Source organism: Molossus molossus, unplaced genomic scaffold (assembly GCF_014108415.1).
Source record: "Molossus molossus isolate mMolMol1 unplaced genomic scaffold, mMolMol1.p scaffold_m16_p_1, whole genome shotgun sequence".
Classification (NCBI taxonomy): domain Eukaryota; kingdom Metazoa; phylum Chordata; class Mammalia; order Chiroptera; family Molossidae; genus Molossus; species Molossus molossus.
In genome coordinates, this window is record NW_023425344.1 from 214,385,384 (window position 1) to 214,407,295 (window position 21,912).

At 39.7% G+C, this 21,912-nt stretch overlaps 1 protein-coding gene across 1 annotated transcript in view; it reads right to left on the reverse strand.

Annotated features, from left to right (window-relative positions):
• The window catches only part of CCDC175 (coiled-coil domain containing 175), a 59,219-nt gene that overhangs the window by 13,495 nt on the left and 23,812 nt on the right, over positions 1-21,912 (reverse strand). Inside the window, exons 8-13 of the mRNA XM_036251072.1 lie at positions 19,188-19,269; positions 17,462-17,598; positions 15,098-15,208; positions 11,912-11,983; positions 10,724-10,859; positions 1,445-1,576 (exon numbers count right to left, since the gene is read on the reverse strand). Of these exons, the coding sequence (XP_036106965.1) occupies positions 1,445-1,576; positions 10,724-10,859; positions 11,912-11,983; positions 15,098-15,208; positions 17,462-17,598; positions 19,188-19,269 (670 nt within the window). The remainder of the gene's footprint in view (positions 1-1,444; positions 1,577-10,723; positions 10,860-11,911; positions 11,984-15,097; positions 15,209-17,461; positions 17,599-19,187; positions 19,270-21,912) is intronic.

The following is a 21,912-nucleotide window of genomic DNA, read 5'->3' on the forward strand; positions in this document are numbered from 1 at the left end:
GCCAGGCTGGAGCCCTCTCTGACTCCCCACTCCACGCCACGCCCCTGCTTTCTTTTTCTCTACAGCATCTATCACCATCAAACATACTACATGTTCTACTTGTTTATCTTGTTTCTTTTCAATCTCCCTGCATTGGGATGTCCGCTCCATAAAGGCCAAGCTTGTTTTTGTGCTGTTGTTTGTTTTTCTTCTGTGTTTTTTTAGCATCTAGAAGAATACCTGGCACCCGGATACGGTGCAGCCAGCAGAGGGGTGCTCCCCACCCCTGCTCTCTGTTCTTCCAGTTCCGCACCAGTGCGCGTGCTCTCTCCCTTCATCGTCCCTGAGGTGTGCGGTTCCACGTCCCCCTTCCTGCCTCGGCCATTCCCTCCGTCTCTTCCCTGACAGCCTGCACCCCTACTGCTGATTTCCCTGGGCACCTCTACGAAGTTTTCATTTGTAATTCACAAAATAATGCTTGATCCCAGTTTCCATTGCTCCAGCGTCATTTTCCTGAGTGCTTGCTCTTCCTCTGCCGGGACCTGCGCTCCGCCTCACTTGTCCCCATCGCATTTCTGTGGGGAAGACACACCTGCTTCTTTCTTGACACTCACAGTAGAAAGAAGTGGCTCTTCTTGGATCCGTTATCTGCAGAGGGTTCTGGAAGGTGTGGCAGGGGGCACGTACGTGGGGAAGGAGCGTGGACCAGAGGACTCCCTGCTCCATCGCGCCAGCCAAGGACTGCCTTCGAATAGAAACCGTTTGGTGCAGCCGGGCCTCTTCCCCCTCAAACCAAGTCAAGTCAGGAAGGCAGGGACCACGTGTCTTCTCTCCTCAGCTTCTCTACCAATGGAGGTCTCTAAGAAACACACCCTTGTCTTTCAAAGTCATACCATCACCTTGAAAAGGTGTGTTTTCTGCCCTGGCCAGTTTGAGCGTCAGCCCGCAGACTGGAGAGACCCGGTCCGGTTCTCGCTAAGGGCACGTACCTCGGTTGCAGTTTGTCCCCGGCCAATTGGGGTCGTGTAGGTGGCGACCACTCGATGTGTCTCTCTACATCGATGTTTCTCTCTCTCTTGCTCCCTCTCTCCCTCCTGCTCTATCTGAAGATGAATGCAAAAATGTCCTCGGGTGAGGATAAAAAAAGAAAGAAAAAAGGCAAGGTGTGTTTTCTGTTGTTTCTGGATACCTGCCACCTCTGGGCCCCCTAGGTATCTCTGGTCCCCTTTTCTCCTCCTGCCCCAGCAATCAAGCCCTATTCTATCCCAGGTCAGCTCTTGGCAGTTCCCAATCAGCACAAAAATACTTCCCTTTTGGGAAAAGAAGAAAAATTCAGAATGAAATGGTAACCTTGTTCATACCAAAAGATTTATTTTATATGTAACTAATTAGAGTATGAAATCTACCCCTCTTCCCTGCATATGGCCATTTAAAATTATTTTTAGATGCAAAATAAAATTTTTACCTCATAGTCGCTCAAATTTTGAATTAACTTCTTTTCCTTGAGGATAAATTTCTTTTCCTCTTGTTTTAATTCCATCGAAATATTTTCAATCTGTGCCAAATAGTCATTGATTTCTTTTTGTCTAACACTGGTCTAATTAGGAAAAAAAAAAAAAAAAATTAGAGGATTTGTCATTTGTCTTGTAGCAGTCATCCTTATATTTTCTGTTTTATTTTTTTATAACTCATCTTTATTGTTGAATGTATTACAGACATCCCCCCTTTTTTCCCCACTGACCCCCTCCTCCCTAATCCCGCCCCCCTCCTGCCTTCCCCACACTATTGTCAGTGTCAATTGCTTGTGCATATATGCATAGAAGTTCTTTGGTTTATCTCATCCTGTCCTCCCTCCCCCTTCCCTTTGAGGTTCATCAGTCTAATAACGAATTTGTACTTCTTAATTCCATTATCTTTTTCACCCATCCCTCCAACCCCTGCCCATCAGGCAAGCAACAGAAAGTTCTCTGTACCTATGAGTCTGTTTCTCTTCTGCTTACTCATTTTGTTTGTAGATTCAATTGTTGATAGATATGTATTAATTGCCATTTTATTGTTCATATTTTAGTTCTTCTCCTTCAAGAAGACCCTTCAACATTTCATATAATACTGGTTTGGTGGTGATGAACTCCTTTAGCTCTCTCTTGTCTGGGAAACTCTTGAAATGGCCATTGATTCTATATGATAGCTTTGCAGGATAGAGTAATCTTGGTTGTAGGTTGTTGCTTTTCATCACCTTGAATATCTCTTGCCACTCCCTTCTGGCCTGCAAAGTTTCTTTTCAGAAATCAGCTGACGGTCTTATGGAAGCTTCTTTGTAGGTAACAAACTGCTTTTCTCTTGCTACTTTTAACATTCCCACTTTGGACTGGAAAAAATGGCGGCGGAGTGAACGGAAGCTACACAGACCGTCTCCCAGAACCAAACTGGAATTACAACTATAACACAGACAAATCGACGGGAAAAACCAACAGAAAAGCAGCTTGTGAGGACCATACAACGAGGGACACTGACTCCATCCCGGTAGGCTTGCGAAGGCGTGAGACGGGGCTGGGAGCCCACGGTCGGCAGCTCGGCAGCGGCCTCAGCTGGGAGCAGCGCCCTCGGGTTACACTCCCAGGCGGCTCCACAGCGCAGAGCCGGGACAGAGGCTGAAACAGCCACAGCCACTCACCTTGGGCTCCGGCAGAGGGAGGGCAGACTGGACTGGAACTGTGTCGGGACACTCGGGATCTGGAGGGCGCTCAGAGCTTTGGCTGAGTGCAGCCACGCAGGACGGTGGCCACATTGCTCCTTCCCAGGGCTCTGAAGAGAGGCAGCAGCCCCTCCCTCGGAGATCCAACCCCACCCTGTGGGCCATTGAAGTGCTAATTGAGGCTCATTAACAACAGCATCTGCCCCACCCTCAGGAAATCCCCTTGTGCTAAGCACCTGAGGGAGCTTTTCAATCAACTGACAATGCAAAACTCATCAAGTAACCTCGACTGCTAGCCTCCAGGTAAAAAGCTAGAGGATAACAGTACCTTTCCTGGGCTGGCAACTTTAACCAGGAAAGTAAGACTTGACAGTGGTGTTCAACGTGGGTCCTCCCTCGCTCATCTAAACACAGGAGAGGGAGCCACAAACAGCAGAACACCAACACCCACAGGGAGAACTTGACAGGCTCCAAAGCCCACAGTGATAGCCAAAATGGTGAAACACAGAAACAGAAGCCAAATGAAAGAGCAAGAGACCTCCACCGAAGATGAGATCAATGTGGAGCAATTAGGCATGTTAACAGAGCTAGAATTCAGAGCCATGATCTTGAGAAAGCTGAACAGCATGAGTAAGGACATAGAGACATTGAAAATAAGCCAATTGGAAATTAAAAACCAACAAGAAGAGATAAAAAATGACATATCAGAAATGAAAAACACATTGGAAGGTTTAAAAAGCAGAGTAGAGGAAGCTGAGGACCGGATCAGTGAATTAGAAGACAGGGTAGAAAAAATCAACCAATCAGAAAAACAAAAGGAAAAAACTATTAAAAAACAGGAAGACAGCTTAAGAGAACTATGGGACAACTGGAAACGTAATAATATTCGCATCATAGGAGTCCCCGAAAAAAAAGAAAATGAGCAAGGGATAGAGAATATATTCAAAAAAATAGTGAGAGAAAACTTCCCTAATTTGGTGAAGGAAGAAGGCATTCAAGTTCAAGAAGCACAGAGAGTCCCAAGTAAGAAGAACCCAAACAGGCCCACACCAAGACACATAGTAATTAAAATGCCACAAATTAAAGACAAAGAGAGAATCCTAAAAGCAGCAAGAGATAAGCAACAGGTTACCTACAAAGGGAACCCCATAAGGCTCTCAGCTGACTTCTCACAAGAAACACTACAGGCCAGAAGAGAATGGCATGAAGTAATCAAAGTCATGAAAAACAAGAATCTGAATCCAAGACTACTCTACCCAGCAAGGCTATCATTCAAAATAAAGGATCAAATAAAGAGCTTCCCAGACAAAAAAAGGCTAAGGGAATATATTAGCACCAAACCAGCACTGCAAGAAATGTTAAAAGGACTGCTGTAATTAGCAGTAGAAATGGGAAGAAAAATAGAACCACACTAAACAAAAATGGCAATAAATAAGTACATATCAATAATCACCTTAAACGTAAATGGATTGAATGCTCCCATAAAAAGACACAGAGTAGCTGATTGGATAAGAAAGCATGACTCATCTATATGTTGTTTACAAGAGACCCACCTCTCAACAAAAGACTCACATAGGTTGAAAGTGAAGGGATGGAAAAAATTTTTCCAAGCAAATGGAAAGCAAAAAAAAGCTGGGGTAGCAATTCTCATATCTGATAAAATAGATTTCAAAATGAAGACCATAACTAGAGACAAAGACGGCCACTACATAATATTGAAAGGATCATTCCAACAGGAAGATATAACCTTGATAAACATATATGCACCCAATATAGGAGCACCAAAATATATTAAAAATCTTCTGGAGGACTTCCAAGGAGAAATCAACTACAATACAATCATAGCAGGGGACTTCAACACCCCGTTGACAGCACTGGATAGATCCTCTAGGCAAAAAATTAGCAAGGAAACAGAGACTCTAAATGAAGCACTAGACCAAATGGATTTAATAGATATCTACAGAGAATTACACCGCAAAACTACAGAATACACATTCTTCTCAAGTGCACATGGGACATTCTCAAAGATAGACCACATGATAGGACACAAACTAAATCTCTACAAGTTCAAGAAGATTGAAATCATATCAAGCATCTTCTCAGATCACAATGGCATGAAACTAGAAATCAATTGCAACAAGAACATGCAAAGACATTTCAACACATGGAGGCTAAATAGCATGTTATTAAACAATGAATGGGTCACCGAGGAGATCAAGGAAGAAATTAAAAACTTCCTGGAAACCAACGAAAACGAACACACAACAACACAAAATCTATGGGATGCAGCGAAAGCAGTTCTGAGAGGGAAGTTCATAGCACTACAGGCCTACCTCAAAAAACAAGAAAAATTTCTAATTGACTGTCTAACCTCACAACTTAAAGAATTAGAAAGCAAACAAAAAGAAAACCCCAGAGCAAGTAGAAGGAAGGAAATAGTAAAGATCAGAGCAGAAATAAATGACATAGAGACCAAAAAAACAATTCAAAGGATCAATGAAACAGAGAGCTGGTTTTTCGAAAAGATAAACAAGATTGATGGACCCTTAGCTAGACTCACCAAGAAACAGAGAGAACCCAAAAACACAAAATAAGAAATGAAAGGGAAGTAACAACCAACACCACGGAAATACAAAAGATCATTAACAACTACTATGAACAACTATATGGCAACAAATTCGACAATCTAAGTGAAATGGACAAATTTCTAGAAACACACAGTCTCCCAAAACTATTCCCGAAAGAGAGAGAAAACTTGAACAGACCAATAACAACTAAGGAAATTGAAGAGGTAATCAAGACTCTCCCAGCAAACAAAAGCCCAGGCCCAGATGGCTTCACGGGGGAGTTTTACCGAACATTCAAAAAAGAACTAACACCCATTCTCCTCAAACTATTTCAAAAAATTCAAGAAGAAGGAAGACTTCCAAACACGTTCTATGAGGCCAGCATAATTCTAATTCCAAAACCAGAAAAAGACACTACGAAGAAAGAAAACTACAGGCCAATATCCCTGATGAACATAGACGCCAAAATCCTGAACAAAATATTAGCAAATCGGATCCAGAAATACATCAAAAAAATTATTCACCATGACCAAGTGGGATTCATTCCAGGGATGCAAGGCTGGTACAATATTCGCAAATCAATAAACGTGATACACCACATAAACAAAATGAAGAATAAAAACCACATGATCATATCAATAGATGCTGAAAAAGCATTCGACAAAATCCAGCATCCATTTTGGATAAAAACGCTCAGCAATGTAGGAATAGAGGGATCATATCTCGACATAATAAAGGCCATATATGAAAGACCTACAGCCAACATCATACTCAATGGACACAAACTAAAAACATTTCCGTTAAGAACAGGAACAAGACAGGGATGTCCACTTTCGCCACTCTTATTTAACATTGTACTGGAAGTCTTAGCCACAGCAATCAGACATGAAGAAAAAATAAAAGGGATCCAAATTGGAAAGGAGGAAGTGAAACTGTCATTATTTGCAGATGACATGATATTATACACAGAAAACCCTAAAGACTCCATCAAAAATCTACTAGACTTAATAAATGAATTTGGCAAAGTAGCAGGATACAAAATTAACATCAAGAAATCTACGGCATTCTTGTACACCAATGATGAACTCACAGAAAGAGAAAGTGAAAAAACAATCCCATTTACCATCAGGCCAAAAAAATTACGATACCTAGGAATAAACTTAACCAAAGAAGTAAAGGACCTATTTGCAGAAAACTACAGGTCATTGAAAAAAGAAATAGAGGAAGATATAAAAAAGTGGAAGCACATACCCTGTTCATGGATTGGAAGAATTAACATCATTAAAATGTCCATACTGCCCAAAGCAATCTATAGATTCAATGCAATCCCCATCAAAATACCAACAACATATTTCATAGAACTAGAACAAATACTTCAAAAGTTCATATGGAACCAAAAAAGACCCCGAATAGCCACAGCAATCTTGAAAAAGAAGAACAAAGTAGGTGGGATCACAACACCAGATATCAGGTTATACTACAAAGTGACTGTAACCAAAACAGCCTGGTACTGGCAAAAGAACAGGCATATAGACCAGTGGAACAGAACTGAAAACCCAGAAATGGACTCAAGGCAATACGCTCAATTAATATTTGACAAAGGTGGCAAGAGCATACAGTGGAGTAAAGACAGCCTCTTTAATAAATGGTGTTGGGAAAATTGGACAGCTACATGCAAAAAAATGAAACTAGACCATCAACTTACACCATACACAAAAATAAACTCAAAATGGATAAAAGACTTAAATGTGACCCGTGAATCCATAAAAATTCTAGAAGAAAATGTAGGCAACAAAATTTCGGACATCATACGGAGCAGAATTTTCACTGATACATCACCTAAGGCAACAGAAATAAAGGAGAAAATGAACACATGGGACTACATCAAACTAAAAAGCTTCTGCACAGCAAAAGAAACAATCATCAAAATGGAAAGGCAACCCACTGTATGGGAGAACATCATCGCCAATGATGTATCAGATAAGGGGTTAATTTCCAATATATACCGAGTGCTCATACAACTCCACAAAAGGAAGACAAAGAACCCAATTAAAAAATGGGCAGAGGAGCTGAATAGACACCTCTCCAAACAGGACATACAAATGGCCAAGAGACATATGAAGAAATGCTCAACATCACTAATCATCAGAGAGATGCAAATTAAAACAACAATGAGGTATCACCTCACACCTGTCAGAATGGCCGCCATCAACAAATCATCAAACAACAAGTGTTGGCGAGGGTGTGGAGAAAAGGGGACTCTAATACACTGCTGGTGGGAATGCAGACTGGTGCAGCCGCTATGGAAAACAATATGGTGCTACCTCAAAAAATTAAAAATTGAACTTCCATTTGACCTAGTGATCCCACTGCTGGGAATATACCCTAAGAAGCCTGAAACACCAATCAGGAAGAATATATGTACCCCCATGTTCATAGCAGCACTATTTACAATAGCTAAGATCTGGAAACAACCCAAGTGTCCACCAGTAGACGAATGGATAAAAAAGCAGTGGTACATATACACAATGGAGTACTACGCAGCAGTAAGAAAGAAAGATCTCTTATCCTTTGAGACGACATGGAGGGACCTGGAAAGTATTATCCTAAGTGAAAGAAGCCAAGCAGAAAAAGACAAATACCACATGATCTCACTTATATACAGAATATAATGAACATAACAGTCTGAGGAATACAGTAGACCCAGAAACATGGAAGTAGGGCACAGACTGACATCCCTCAGAAGAGGGGGTGAGGGGGTGGGGGAGTGGGAAGAGATAAACCACAGAACTTATATGCATGTATGCATGACCAATGGACATGGACAACTAAGCCGGGGACGGGGCGGAGGTGGGGTGGGGTGGGGGGTGCCAATGGGGTAAAAAGATAAAATATCTGTAACTAAAAATTCATAAAAAAAAAAAACACATTCCTACTTTGTCTTTAACCTTTGGCATTTTGATGGTGATGTGTCTTGGTGTGGACCTCTTTGGGTTCATCTTGTTTGGGACTCTCTGTGCTTCCTGGACTATATATGTCTGTTTCCTTCATCAAGTCAGGGAAGTTTTCTGTCATTATTGTTTCAAATAGGTTTTCAATTTCTTGTTCTCTCTCTTCTCCTTCTGGCACCCCTAAGATGTGAATGTTGGCATGCTTGAAGTTGTTCCAGAGGCTCCTTACACTATCCTCAGTTTTTTTTGGATTCTTTTTTCTTTTTGCTGTTCTGATTGGGCATTTTTTGCTTTGTTATATTCCAAATTGATGGTTTGCTTCTTGGCTTACTTACTCTACTATTGATTCCCTGTAAATTATTCTTTATTTCAGTTAGTGCATCCTTAATTTATGATTAGTCCTTTTTTATGTTGCTGATGTTCTCACTAATTTCCTTGGAGATCTCCTTAAGTTCCTTGAAGGTCTCACTAAGTTCCTTGAATGTCTCGCTAAATTCCTTGGGCAACCTTACAACTAGTGTTTTGAACTCTGCATCAGATTGCTTATCTCCATTTTGTTTAGTTCTTTTCCTGGAGTTTTGTTCTTTTCTTTCATTTGAGGCATGTTTGTCTCCTCATTTTGGCTGTTTCCCTGTGATTGTTTCTAGGTATTAGGTAGAGTTGCTATGTCTCCTAGGCTTCATAGGGTGGCCTATTATTGTAGGTGTCCTGTAGGGTCCAGTGGCACAGCCTCCCTGATCACCCCAGCTGGGCCCTCAAGGTGCACCCCTAGTGTGGACTGTACACCCTTCTGTTGTAATTGAGTCTTGATTGCTGTTGGCACGTCAGTGGGAGGGATTTACTCAGGCTGATCAGCTGCGAGGACTGGCTGTGCCCACTGACCACTGGCCTGCGACTCCGTTGGAGGATCAGCTGTGCAGGAGCCCACCACACAGAGCAAGACTTACTTCAGCAGGGCTTGGTACCCACTGAGTCCACTCATTGAGTGTGTCACTTGTGGAGGTGATTGGGTGGTGTGTTTAAATGTGGTCTGAGGCTGTCCACTGGGTGTGCTGGCTCTGGGGCAAGGTCAGCCACTGCCTATGTTCTATCCAGGGCCACCCAGCATAAGCTACAAAGTGATCTGCAGATGGCTGCTTCTTGTGCTGGGCTTGGAGGTGCCCAGGCAAAGTCAAGCTGTGAGTCAAGGTTGGCTGCTTCTAGTGCCAGGTCTGGGGTCACTTAAAGAGAGGTATGGGGCTCACTGAGACCAGATGCTGCTTGTTTGAGAGATTTTAGGAAACTCTGAAGTAGGATCCAAGACAGGCCAATCCACTGGAAACAACTTGCATGGGCCCAAAAGTTGGGTGGGGCAGGGCCTCAGGGAATCACTGGGGTGGGGCAGAGTGTGAGCCAGGTTGCTGGAGTCCCAGATATGGCCCTGGCTGCCTCCCTGGGGAAGGGCTCACCAAAGGAACAAAGGCCTCCTCCAGCATATCTGTCTGAAAGAAAGTTGCCTCTCCAGCCCTTGATTGGAGGCCAGACAGTTCAGTTCTTCTCTGTATCTCTTTTGTGCCTTTCACGGTGCCTGCCCTCCAAGCTTGGAAGGAGCAAGTCTGAGTAAGTCCGTGAGTGGCCCCTTTAAGAGGAGCTGCCTGGGGCTCCAGCCGCCTCAGCCTCCCTGGGTCTCAGTTCCTGCTGGTTTTCCAGCCAGAAGTTATGGGACTTCCCTTCCTGGCATTAGGAACCCTGAGCTGGGGGCCTGGTGTGGGACAGGGACCCCTCAGTCCTCAGGGAGGACCTTCCCAGCAGAGGTATCCTCCTGATTTTTATCCGCCACACGTGGGTGTGAGACCAGCCTGTCCGCCTCCGCCCCTCCTACCAGTCTGGATGTGGCTGCTGCTTTAATTCCATAGTTGTAGGAATTCCATTCAGCTCAATTTCAGGTGGTTCTGAAGATGGCTGTGTTGTAGTTTGGTTGTAATTTTGATGTGGTTGTGGGAGGAGGTGATACCGCGTTTAGCTATGCTGTCATCTTGACCAGAAGTCGTCATTCTTATATTTTCAAACACCCAGGTATATTAATATCTTGTTGCATGAAATGTGACTCTGATTTCAGGTCATTAGTTCTCAATAACCAGTGAGAAGGCCCGCCCCCCTTCGGAGATTGAGTTCTTCACCAAACAATATCTATAAATGACATGAGGGCATGGAGGATGGAGTGGTGGACGATGGAGGAGGGCAGAGGGTGAATATGGAAGCTAAATAAATGATGTTTGGTCTCTTTATTTTTAGAGATAAATTCTTGACAAACTATCAAGCTTCTGATTACAGGCTTCAAAAGCATATCCTGGAGAGAACTGCTACCTCGTTTGCTAAATTCCTACACTTAATACACAGCAAATAGATATACTTATTAAGAAAGTTACATAATGCACCCTAAACATGAAGTCAACAGAAAGGAAAATCTCTTTTGGTTAAATTAAATATTGAAGGAGCATTACTGATACGCAATGTAGGGGACTAATACTAAGTCTGTTGCGTTCCCTTACCTCTTCTAATAGCCGATTGCGTCTAGAGTCTGTGATCTGAATTTGATCCATAATTTCTTGTAATTCCGTTTTTGTCCTGAGTAGCCAACGTTCATGGCCTTTTCTCAAACAAGCTATTTTCCACTGAGTTATAATACTAGAGATTAGGACAAAGAATCATTAAATTGACATAACAGTCTGCTGAAAAGATGAAGAAATGCAAAACAAAACAAATTCTACTACAATTACAGAAAACGGTTTGTGCTATTGGTGATGCAGACTGCGCGTTCACTGAAAAAAACAGTCAAAACGTTGACTGCCTCGATGCCGATGCGGGACCCGGACGCTGCTTCGAAGTAAGAAGCTGTATGGGCACATCCAGGAGGACAGCGGACAAACCGCACTTGGCAGCGCGCCCCCTTTAGGTGAAGGACAGAAATGAGAAAGCTTCAGGGGCAAGAGGAAAAAGAGGAGGCCCAGGCAGAATAGTAATGGAATTACCTAAACTACCCAAAGGGCTAATAACAGATTTCAAGCTTCCAGGTTCTCAAATTTTTCTCTCTACCACATTAAAAAGCTACATAATTGGGGGTGAAAACGTGCAATTCACGTCTTATACATCATATTAATGCCCATGACAACAATAATAAAGTAGAGCTAAGTTTTCCCACGTGCTTCCTAGCTGCTGATGCTGATCAAAATACTTTACGTGGGTCATCTCATTTACCATTACAAGGTAGCTGCTACTATCATTCCCCACTTTATAAGGATGGAAGCAGAGAGATCATTAAGTAACTGGGCCTTGGTCGCACAGCTCGTTAGAGGCAGAGCAGTCGAACCGCCCGTCTGCAGACCTGTACTCCCAGTCCCTCTCCTCTGACCCTGCTCATCCCCTCCTGTCCACACGGAAGCCTGGATGTGCAAGAGGCATTTCAGAAATCTTGGCAATTTTACTTTTACTCTTTCATGACTCCACTCATCTGAAATGAAAAACTCTGGTTCTGTTCAATGCCAAAAAAAAAAAAAAAAATCAAACTTACACACACATCTAGATCTGAGAGAAATTACACAATTTAACTTAGGATAATCAGTTCCGTGGACTCTAGCAACCACCAAGACCTCTGATTTCCTCCCTACTTTGGGGCAGTGTTCATTGAGATAATATATAACACACACTATTTATAACACAAAGGAACTTGCGTTCTTTACCGTCTCTGACGTTCTCTTTCCAGGTTATCACTCAGGATTTTTATTTGTTTCCGATAGACGTCCTTTGATGCTCTAAAAACATAAAAAGATATATTTGGCATTTGTGGGAGCCCTTAGAATACATAAAACTTAATGTATAATTCTTATGCCCAATAAGGTTACTGCCTAATTGGGAGACAAAACAAACCATGTAAAACTGAAGATTTTAGTGGCAAACTAACAGAATTACAGTTCTGTGCCAGCACACACTGATTTTTGCAAGTACTGAAAAGGAAATCCAAGGATACAGAATAGATTCTGGGGGGCATTTGGGGAAAGGTCACTGCAGGTTCATGGTTAGTAGGAGGAGGAAGGTGGACTGCCAGAATGGAGGAGCAGTCTCACCAAGGAAAGGATGTCATCATTTGCAAAGACACAGGGGGAAGGAACTGCAAGTCAGGACTCCTGTGAGGAAGACAGGCTTGGTGCATACAGAGGGATGGGAAGGGAAATAACATCACGATATAGGGGGGGGTTAAGTCAACAAACTGGTGAGAAACTCTGAATTCTAAATTGAGTTATGATTTAATACAATGTTTAATTCAGGAAGTCAATAGAAATTCTTGAACTAGGGGTAAACAGTAATTAAGGATGGAAGATTTTTCTGGTGAATCTAAAATGGATGAAAATGTGAAGACTCTAACGTAGATATTAGAAAACTACTACTTTTATTCCCTTTTTCCCGTTAAGTGCTTCAGGCACAGTGATGAATGGAAGGCCACATAAGTAAAATGTGACTTTATATCTTTTTAAAAGACAGAAATATTCATAAATGAAACTTAGAATATGAAACACTATTAAATAAACTACAAACACATTGTGCTCATGTTTTTTTCTCTATTTGAAATAATAGTATGAATTCTCAATTTCTTACCTAATAAACTTAATATCCTCCCCTAGAACTTTACAATTTGCCCAGTGTAATTGATTTTATTTATTTACATATTTAATTTAATCCACAAAGAAGTTGACTAGCTTAAAATAAAACAATAGTAATATTTTAAAAATCCTTAATGGATACCAATACTGGGCCAAATTCGGCTCTGAGCTTCCTGGTGACCAGAGTAATGATGATACAATAATTCATTATAAATTTGCATTATTTATGAGGAAAATAAAACCCTAATCAACCCAGTTCTATTTTCCTGCTCTTTAAAAAAAAATTTTTTTTCCTTTATTGATTTTAGAGAGAGAGGAAGGGAGAGGGAGAGAGAGAAACATCAATGAGAGAGAACATCTATTGGCCGCCTCCTGCATGCCCCCCACTGGGGATTGGGCCCACAACCTGGGCATGTGCCCTGACCAGGAATTGAGCCACACTGGGAGGGCTATTTCTCTGCTCTGTATAGTGAAAAGTTTATAGCTTCCTTTCCTGGGCTCATATGAAGAGAAATACATGTTTAAATATATTATTTAACAATATATGGACAAGCAACCAAAAAGCTTGTCCTCCTGCCTTGTTCTACATTTCTGTTGTTGTTGAATCCTCATCACCACCCATCTTAGTTTTCTAGGAGTTGGTCTCGTCAGTGTCCTATATTCAAATCTTGTCTCTCTCTCTCTCTGTGGTGGTATTATTCTTCATTTGATAACCAAACAGAAAATCTTTGCTTTCAAAGGTCTAGTTGAAGTTTTAAATCTTATATAATAAAGAACTCCTTGACTTCACTTTCTTTCATCCTTCTCTGATTGTTTTTTATAATTCACACTACCCTTCAGTCACACACGATTCATTTGTTAATGCATGTGTGATAGTATTGATCACGTGTCCAACTAAAGTATAAGTTGTTTTATGCCTAGTGTTAGTGAGAGTGTCAAGTGATAGAATAGTTATATAGGGAATTTTGATAATAATTGTAAAAATAAAAAATATACAACCCTCTTTGATCCAGTAATTCAACTTTTAGGACTTATTATAGAGAAATAGTCACATAGATTGACAGAGATATGTTGATGTTAATTTTGAAAACTGTTTGTGATATAGGAAACAGAAAAAAACCCAAATGTCCGTCAATAGAGTATTGGTTCAATAAAATACAGTGTAATCTGTAAAAGAAATACTATGCAGTTAGAGAAAAGAATGAAGAAAGAGGTCCTATGTACAGGGTGTCTCTAAAAAAGGTATACAGGGCATCTGTAGATTCTTTTACATTTTGAAAATAAAATGTATTTTAATAAACACTAGCTTTACAATTATTCAAAGTTGTGTATACATTTTTTGGGACACTCTGTACATACATATATATAAATATATATATACACATATATTAGAAAGCATGTATAGCAAACTGTTAACATGATTATCTCTGGCGGGATTAGGTAACTTTTATTCTCTAAATAACACATTTCATTTTTTTTCATTCCTTACCTGAGGATATTTTTCTATTTATTATTAGATAGAGTGGGTAGGAGGGAGGGAGGGAGAGAGAGAGGGAGAGGGAGAGAGAGAGAGAGAGGGAGGGGAAGAGAGGAAGAGAGAGAGAGAGAGAGAGAGAGAGAGAGAAACATCGATGTGATAGAGTCACATTAACTGGCTGCCTCCCACATGACCAGACCATGGCTGGGGATGAACCTCAACCAAGGTACGTGCCCTTGACCCAAATCGAACCCGTGACTCATCGGTCTGCAGTCCAACACTCTAACCGCTGAGCCACACCAGCCAGGGCTAAGTTACACATTTCTATATTTGAATTTTAAAATTCCAAGAGGTTGCCAGTTGAATTCCCAGTCAGGGCACATGCCCAGGTTGGGGGCATGCAGGAGGCGGCCAATCAATGTTCTCACTTGTCCACTTGTCGGTGTTTCTATCTCTCTCTCTCTCCCTCTCCCTTCCTTTCTCTCTAAAAAAAAAAAAAAAAAATCAATAAAGAAAATAAATAAATAAAATCAGGTATAGATATTACTTCTCTAATCAAAAAAATTAAAAGAGATATTAAAGTAATTTAGAATGGTAGAAATGCACATCATAGGGGTGGTGTTGTCATAATGTTTGGGCCCATTCTTTTTGTTAGAGCCCTAACTTGTAAAACAAAGAGAGCTAATTATAAATCTCCTTTTATACAGTATATTATAAATTGGCTACTATTTATGAAAAAAACAAATGCGGGGAAGAATGCAGACTAAAGATTCCAAAGGTAACAAACATACCGATGAAGTTCAGTAAGTGTGATCAGTCCTTCTTCCATATTTTTGATGTCTACTTTTCTTTGTGATAGGAAGTTTTCTTTCTGAGCAATAAATGCCATTTGTCTACGATTTCTACCATGAACAAAAAAACAGAGCTATCATGTTAAAAGTTTAAATAATTATTTTTAAATCCTCAGCATGATAAAAGCATGTCATTCATTACAAAAATTTCAAAAATAGTTTGGAAAATTCAGTTCATAAACTATTTATCCAGTGGATTTTCCCAATCAATCAGTAAAAGTAGAAGCAAAGTCTTTCTGCTGTGGTGACAAAATCTAAATGTATGAAAATCCCCAAGCTAATTAAGAATAACAGCTCTACAGTACTTTATCCTTCTGAGTGGGTATGTCTCTCCTACTACATTTATCAATTCCGCCATGTTCTTTTGTGAAAGGTGAAGAGGTCAATCAGATCAATTTTGGACACTGGCTCTACCTCTTTCCAGGAGCGAGATCTTGAAAAGAAACTTCACCTGTTAATGAGTCTCTGTTTCCCATCCATACAATGGGGATTACAATACCTATCTCACCAGGTATAAGGATTAAATGAGATATAAGCATTTTATAAAAAGGGGTTTGTTATTATTATTATTTTTTGGTCTCTAACTTGCAGAAATAATAATAGGAAGATTATGGTATTGTTCACATTTCCACACATTGATAGGAACATGCCTGTAACAGAAAGTACTTTATGTGAAGTAGTTCTTCAAAACGACTATGGACTAAATTGTGCCCTCCACAAATTCATATGTTGAAGCCCTAACCACCAATGTGAAGGTATTTGAAGATGTGGCCCTTGGGAGGGGATTTGGTTTAGATGAGGTCATGAGGGTGGGGCTCTTATGAAGGGATTAGTGTCCTTCTAAGAAAAGACACCAGAGTGCTTGCTCTGTTCCCTCCATTCGAGGACACAGTGAGATAGTGGCCATCTGCAAGCCAGGAAGAGAGCTGTCACCAGAATCTGACAATGCTGGCTCCCTAATCTGGGATATCCAGCCTCCAGAACTGAGAGAAATACATTTCTGTTGCTTAAACAACCCACTTTGTGGTATTCTGTTATAGAAGCTCAAGCTGAAGAAGACAAAAACCAATAAAGGTGGTAAACATTTTAGTGTTACCATTATTTATCATCAGTACATTTTATGTTTCAAACTGATAACTTTGTATTTATCTGAGGAAAGTTTTGCCTAAAGAAGATTAACAATATTATTCTCAGCAAGCTGTTCAGTTGGGTGAGATAACATTACTCCAACAGCTCTCTCCAGCTTAAGTGCTACAACAATGACCACAAACCTAGCTCTACAATGAGTGGGCCTGGGCACTGCAGTTACATGTCCATGAGATTTAACTTCAAGTGTAGAGATTGATTATTATTTACATAGTTTATCCTTGCAAGATGTTATTCTGTAGTATTTATTAAGAAGATAGTGGTGAATGCCCACAGCCCGCTAAACAATGTACAAGACCTTAGGGATACAGTGCTGAGTGAAACGGGGCAATGCCCTGATCTGCTCCTAGTTCAGTAGGATAGAGGGATTTCTACCGAGTTGATGACAATGCAATAACTGAAGAAAAAGAATGACATTAGAGGGATGTTTCAGAGGATCATTCTGGCGGAAGGGAGGTAGATGAGATACAGGTGGTAAAGCAGAAAGTGGGAGGAACTTTTAAGGGGAAAGCCAAACCAGAGGCTGAAAAGGGTGAAAAGAATGAAGTTGGAGAGGCGGATAGGGTATATTTGAGAAGTATTTGGGAGGTGGAATTGATAAGCCATGGTACTTAAATGGAGTGCAATGAGTAGTAAAAGATAAGAGTTTCCTTGACTAATTTCCCAGTGTCTAAGTTAGAGGACTGTGTCAGTGACCAAACCCTTCTCTGGGATAGGGGATACAGGTGCAGAGCCCGTTTCTGATGAAGGCAGATCGCCTAGTTTCTCTAGATGGCCCTGTAGAGTAAAAGTATGATTATTCTTTCTTTCATGAATCTGACTTGGAAATAAAAATAATGCATTTGACATTTATGAATTCAATCTGACCTATATGAAGGAAATTTTACTCAGTATTATAGAGACAGATTAGGAGTGTGTTTATTCTATTAGGTAACAAATATCATTGTCAATGGATTTTAAAACTAGGATAAGTTTAAGTGGAGAGTTACCACTTCGGTTTTTTTAAAAATTATTTTTATTAATTTATTTTTGTTACAGATGTTTCTTCTTTTCCCTCCCATTGACACCCCCCCCCAAGAGTTACCACTTTGATAGCAAGGAAAGCACCCCATAACTATGGCATATTGATTCATGTATGGATCAGAAATAGAAACATACTCATCCTGCAATTTCTTTTTCTGGATAAAAACTTTATCCTCCTCCTGCAAGACAATCTTATATTGTCTGCTAAGAGTTTTCAATTTCTCCTGAAGACTCTTGTTTTCTAATTGAGCTTTGTGTAGTTTTTCATCCATCTAGAAAAAAAAAACAAGTAGAGGACTTGCTTCCCAGTTCTTTTGAGGGGAGTCAGGGTCAGATGGTCAACTCTCTAGAGCACTGCGCATATTGTTTGGCACACAATGGCCGTGCCACAAATGTTGAGTGATTTGATTCTATATCAAATATGCAATTATATAGTTTTGGGCCTCTTCTATAAATAAAGACAAAAATGTGGAAAGGTAGTATACACTGATGCACTACCACAGAATAACAATTCATATTGAAATAAGAATTGGGGTTGATAAACTGGGAATCATTCTGTTTATGATGTATGTCTTTTTTTCAGAAGATAAACTACACTAGGGAGGTAAAATATCAACAGAAACTCTTGCTCAAAATCTCTTTGACTGAATATTATGCTGGCGTCCTGTCAAATATTTCTATTTAAGGACAAGAAAAAGAGTACTTATCAGTGTTCTGAAGGAGGTAAAAAGTCATGTTTGGTTGTCTCTACTGAATTGCTTCAAATGAGGTGAAAAAGATAGATTTAGTATCAATGGTGGGCTGATTAGTTCAAAATAACCTTCTGGCTGAGGACTATTAAAATAGCTGAATGAAAAAAAAAAATTAAGTGTTGAAGAAAAAGATAATGAGGAATTACTAGACCTACTTCCGCAAGAAAGCAAGAATCCATAGTGGTAAATCTAGTATTGCAAAGTCCTTTTACCCTTAGGACATTTACAGATATGAAAGAAACCACATGGGAACTGAGTTTTGGTTTTCTTACATGACAAGGCTGACAAATGTCAACACTTAGAGCTCATCCAGGAGCTAAGCTTGATAAACTTCCCATCATGTTAGTCCGGGATCTCAAAAAGCTTCACCTTCCAGTGAAGGGTGAACCAGAAGCTAATAAGCCATGGTTCATGATCACAAAGGTGGATTAAGGTGGATCAGGACTGTTGTGCATATGTATTTGTGCATGTATGTGTGTGTGTGTCTGTGTGTGTGTGTATAAATTGGGTCATATTATCTGCACTGTTTTATACTATATTTGTCATATCATAAACTATGACATTTAATCAAGGCACTTTTGTCAAGCTTTAATTGTATTTTCCCTCTAATTGTTCAACTATGATGATAAATGCTTCATTGAATATCTTGTGGAAAAATCTTGGTTTACACCCATGATTATTTACTTAAAATATCATATTTCTTAGAACCTACATTTTAAAATGTCTAGTGACTTCTCCTTGGGGCTAAATCTGACTCAAATATTTCACTAACATTATTAAGTGCAATGTGGTCCCACACAACAGCAAGAAGCTCCTAATTTTTCTAATTAATTCACATGAAAAATGTCCATTAGTCTTGGATATTCGTAATGTAAATAACCATACCCACATGAAAAGTTATCAAGCAAATGATTCATCTTCACATGGACAATCTTTGCTCTTTTATACACTTCAAGTTCTCTGGGAGGGAATAAAAATCTTTAAATCAATTACTGTGAATGATCATAGTTAATGAAAAATCTACTTTTGGAAAATTTTCACATTTCTCACATTTATTTAAAATATTAACTAAGAATAAAATCTAATAATAATCATTTCTGTCTTCCTACCTCAGTTATCTTCTGCAATAATGCTCTTTTTTCAGTATCAGTTACATTTACCATTCTGTCCTTGCTCATCTTAAAAAATTTTCTATGAACAAAGGAAGCCAAAGAAACTCATATTAAGACATGTTCCTCAGCAAAGCCAAATTGCCCTATGTAACATATTTATTTATATATTCGTTATAATAGACAAAAGATTTCACTTTTTTGAATTGATGAATTAATGCTTTATTATCTTATCCAATCATTTAAGAAGCAATTACTGAATGCCTGCATTTTGCAGGTGTTACAGGTACTAGAGGTACAGCACAGGCAAAGTACCTACTCTCATAAAAACTGCACCCTAGTGGAGTAGTCAGAACATAAGCAAGTTACCGAAAAGTAAATAAATAATATATTTCAGATAGTGTTAAGTGCTCCAAAGAACACAAAGCAGGGTAAAAGACAGAGAAATTCTGAGACCAAGGATACTGCTTTAGATAAAAAAAAAAAACCCTCTTGGAATGATTTGTGAAAAACCCAAACAATGAGAAGGAGCCAGATATGTGAAGATCTGAAGGAAGAGCTTTCCATGTAGCAGAAACAGCAGGTAGTAATATCCTGAGGCAGGAACAAGCTTGGTGTACTTCATAAAGAGATGGATATGAGAAAGCTAGAAAGGTAGACAGAGACTAGATTGCATAAGGTCCTGGGGACAAGGTAGAAGTTCAGATTTTATTCTGAAGAAAACCAGGGAAGGACTTTTAAAGCAGAGGAGTGACATGAACTGATTTACATCTTGTAAAGACGACTCTGGCTATTTAGTGGAGAAAGACAACAGTACAGGAAGACAAACCATGTAAAGGTTATGGCTGTGATCCAGAAGAGATAATGGTGGAGGTAGTAAGAAAAAGTTGGATTCAGCCCAGCCAGTATAACTCAGTGGTTGAATGTCGACCCATGCACTAAGAGGTCGCCAGTGCAATTCCCAGTCAGGGCACAGGTTGTGGGCCTGATCCCCAGAGGGGGGCATGCGAGAGGCGGCCTATCTATGTTCTCTCTCATCGATGTTTCTCTCTCTCCTTTCCTCTCTCTAAAATCAATAAAGAAAAAATATTTAAAAAAATAAATAGTTAGATTCAGATATATTTTTAAGATGAAGGCAACAGGATATGCCTTTGGATTTGACTAGAGTTAGAGTTGGGTTAGGGTTAGGTAGTGATAAAAACAGGAATGGTTGTCGGTTGTATTAACTAGGTAAAGGGTGATATGAAAGACTAAAGGAAGAGCTGCTTCAAGGAGGTGGGGATTAAAAATTCTGTTTAGTACCCAGCCAGTGTGGCTCAGTGGTTGAGCATTGACCCATGCACCAGGAGGTCACCGGTTCGATATCTGGTCAGGGCATATGCCCAGGTTGTGGGCCCGATCCCCAGTCGGGAGCATGCAGGAGGCAGCTGGTCGATGTTCTCTCTCATCGATGTTTCTGTCTGTCTCTCCCTCTCCCTTCCTCTCTCTTAAAAAAAAAAAAAAATCAATAAAGAAAAAAAAGAATTCTGTTTAGGATATGTTACATTTCAGATATCTCACAGATATCCTCCAAATGGAGAGGTAAAATAAGATGTAGAGTCTATGCATTTAGAGGTCAGGGCTGGATATATAAATCTGGGAGTCAATAGGATACAGAAGGAATTTAAGGCATGAGACTGGATGAAATCATGTTTAGCGAGTGTGAGTGGGAACTATAAAATTTTCGAGTCTGAAAGAACTGGAACAAGGAAAGAGCCCTGAGAAAGAGCAGTGTAGTGAGTGAAATAAGAGAATGTGATGTTTGGCAAACCATGTGAAGAAAGTATTTCCAGAAGGTGGAAGTGATTATGTCAAATTCTGTTATGAATTCAAGAACTTTAAGAAATAGACTAGGTCACTAATGTTTGGCAGATTGGAAATCATTAGTAACCTTGAAAATTTTGAAACCATTTCAACCCCTTTAAAAAACATCTATAATTTTCGTAGTCTCCCACACTGTAATGGTTTTATATACTCTGGGTCACAAATTGGATGTCATTTATATACACTTACCTACCAATCCCCCACTTCCTGTGTGTTAAAAACCAGCTAAATAGCAATTTAGAAAGGTAGGCAGTGATTCGCCTTTATTCTGCAAACACATCATGCTGGATGTCAATAATAATAAAAAACAAGGATTAACCTATCAATGCCTCCTGTGGACTTGTGGAACATCTGAGGTACTCTTAACTGTCTACATGTAGAATTTAAATGCAGGGCTATATGATATTTGTTTTTCCTCAATATTTTGCTCTCAAAATAGGTAACAAGCTTGCAGTTTAAAGATTTCATGGGGTGAAAAGTAGGCTTCTAGATTAATAGAAAGCAAAGTTGTGCAAATTATTTTAGTTTCTTGTATAATTTATTCTCAAAGAATCTTATAAAACAACATTGTTTGATTCTTCAAATCCACAAAGCAAGAACGAGGCTACCTCTCCCCACCTCTATAAATAGAGAAAATGAGCTAAGTGAGAAAATAAAAAGCATGTAGATACTTTTTTTAATCTGTCAAGTAAAAAAAGTAAAGTTTTCTTAATAGCAGGGAGTAACCGATATCCTCTATCATCAAATTAATCAAAAGCACTTTTCCTTAGTGAAATTCCAAGTGAATGAAAACTCTTTAAAAAACTAAGATGAAGAAAAAAAAAAGATGAGAATCTTTTATAAATGGAAGATCTATGAATCC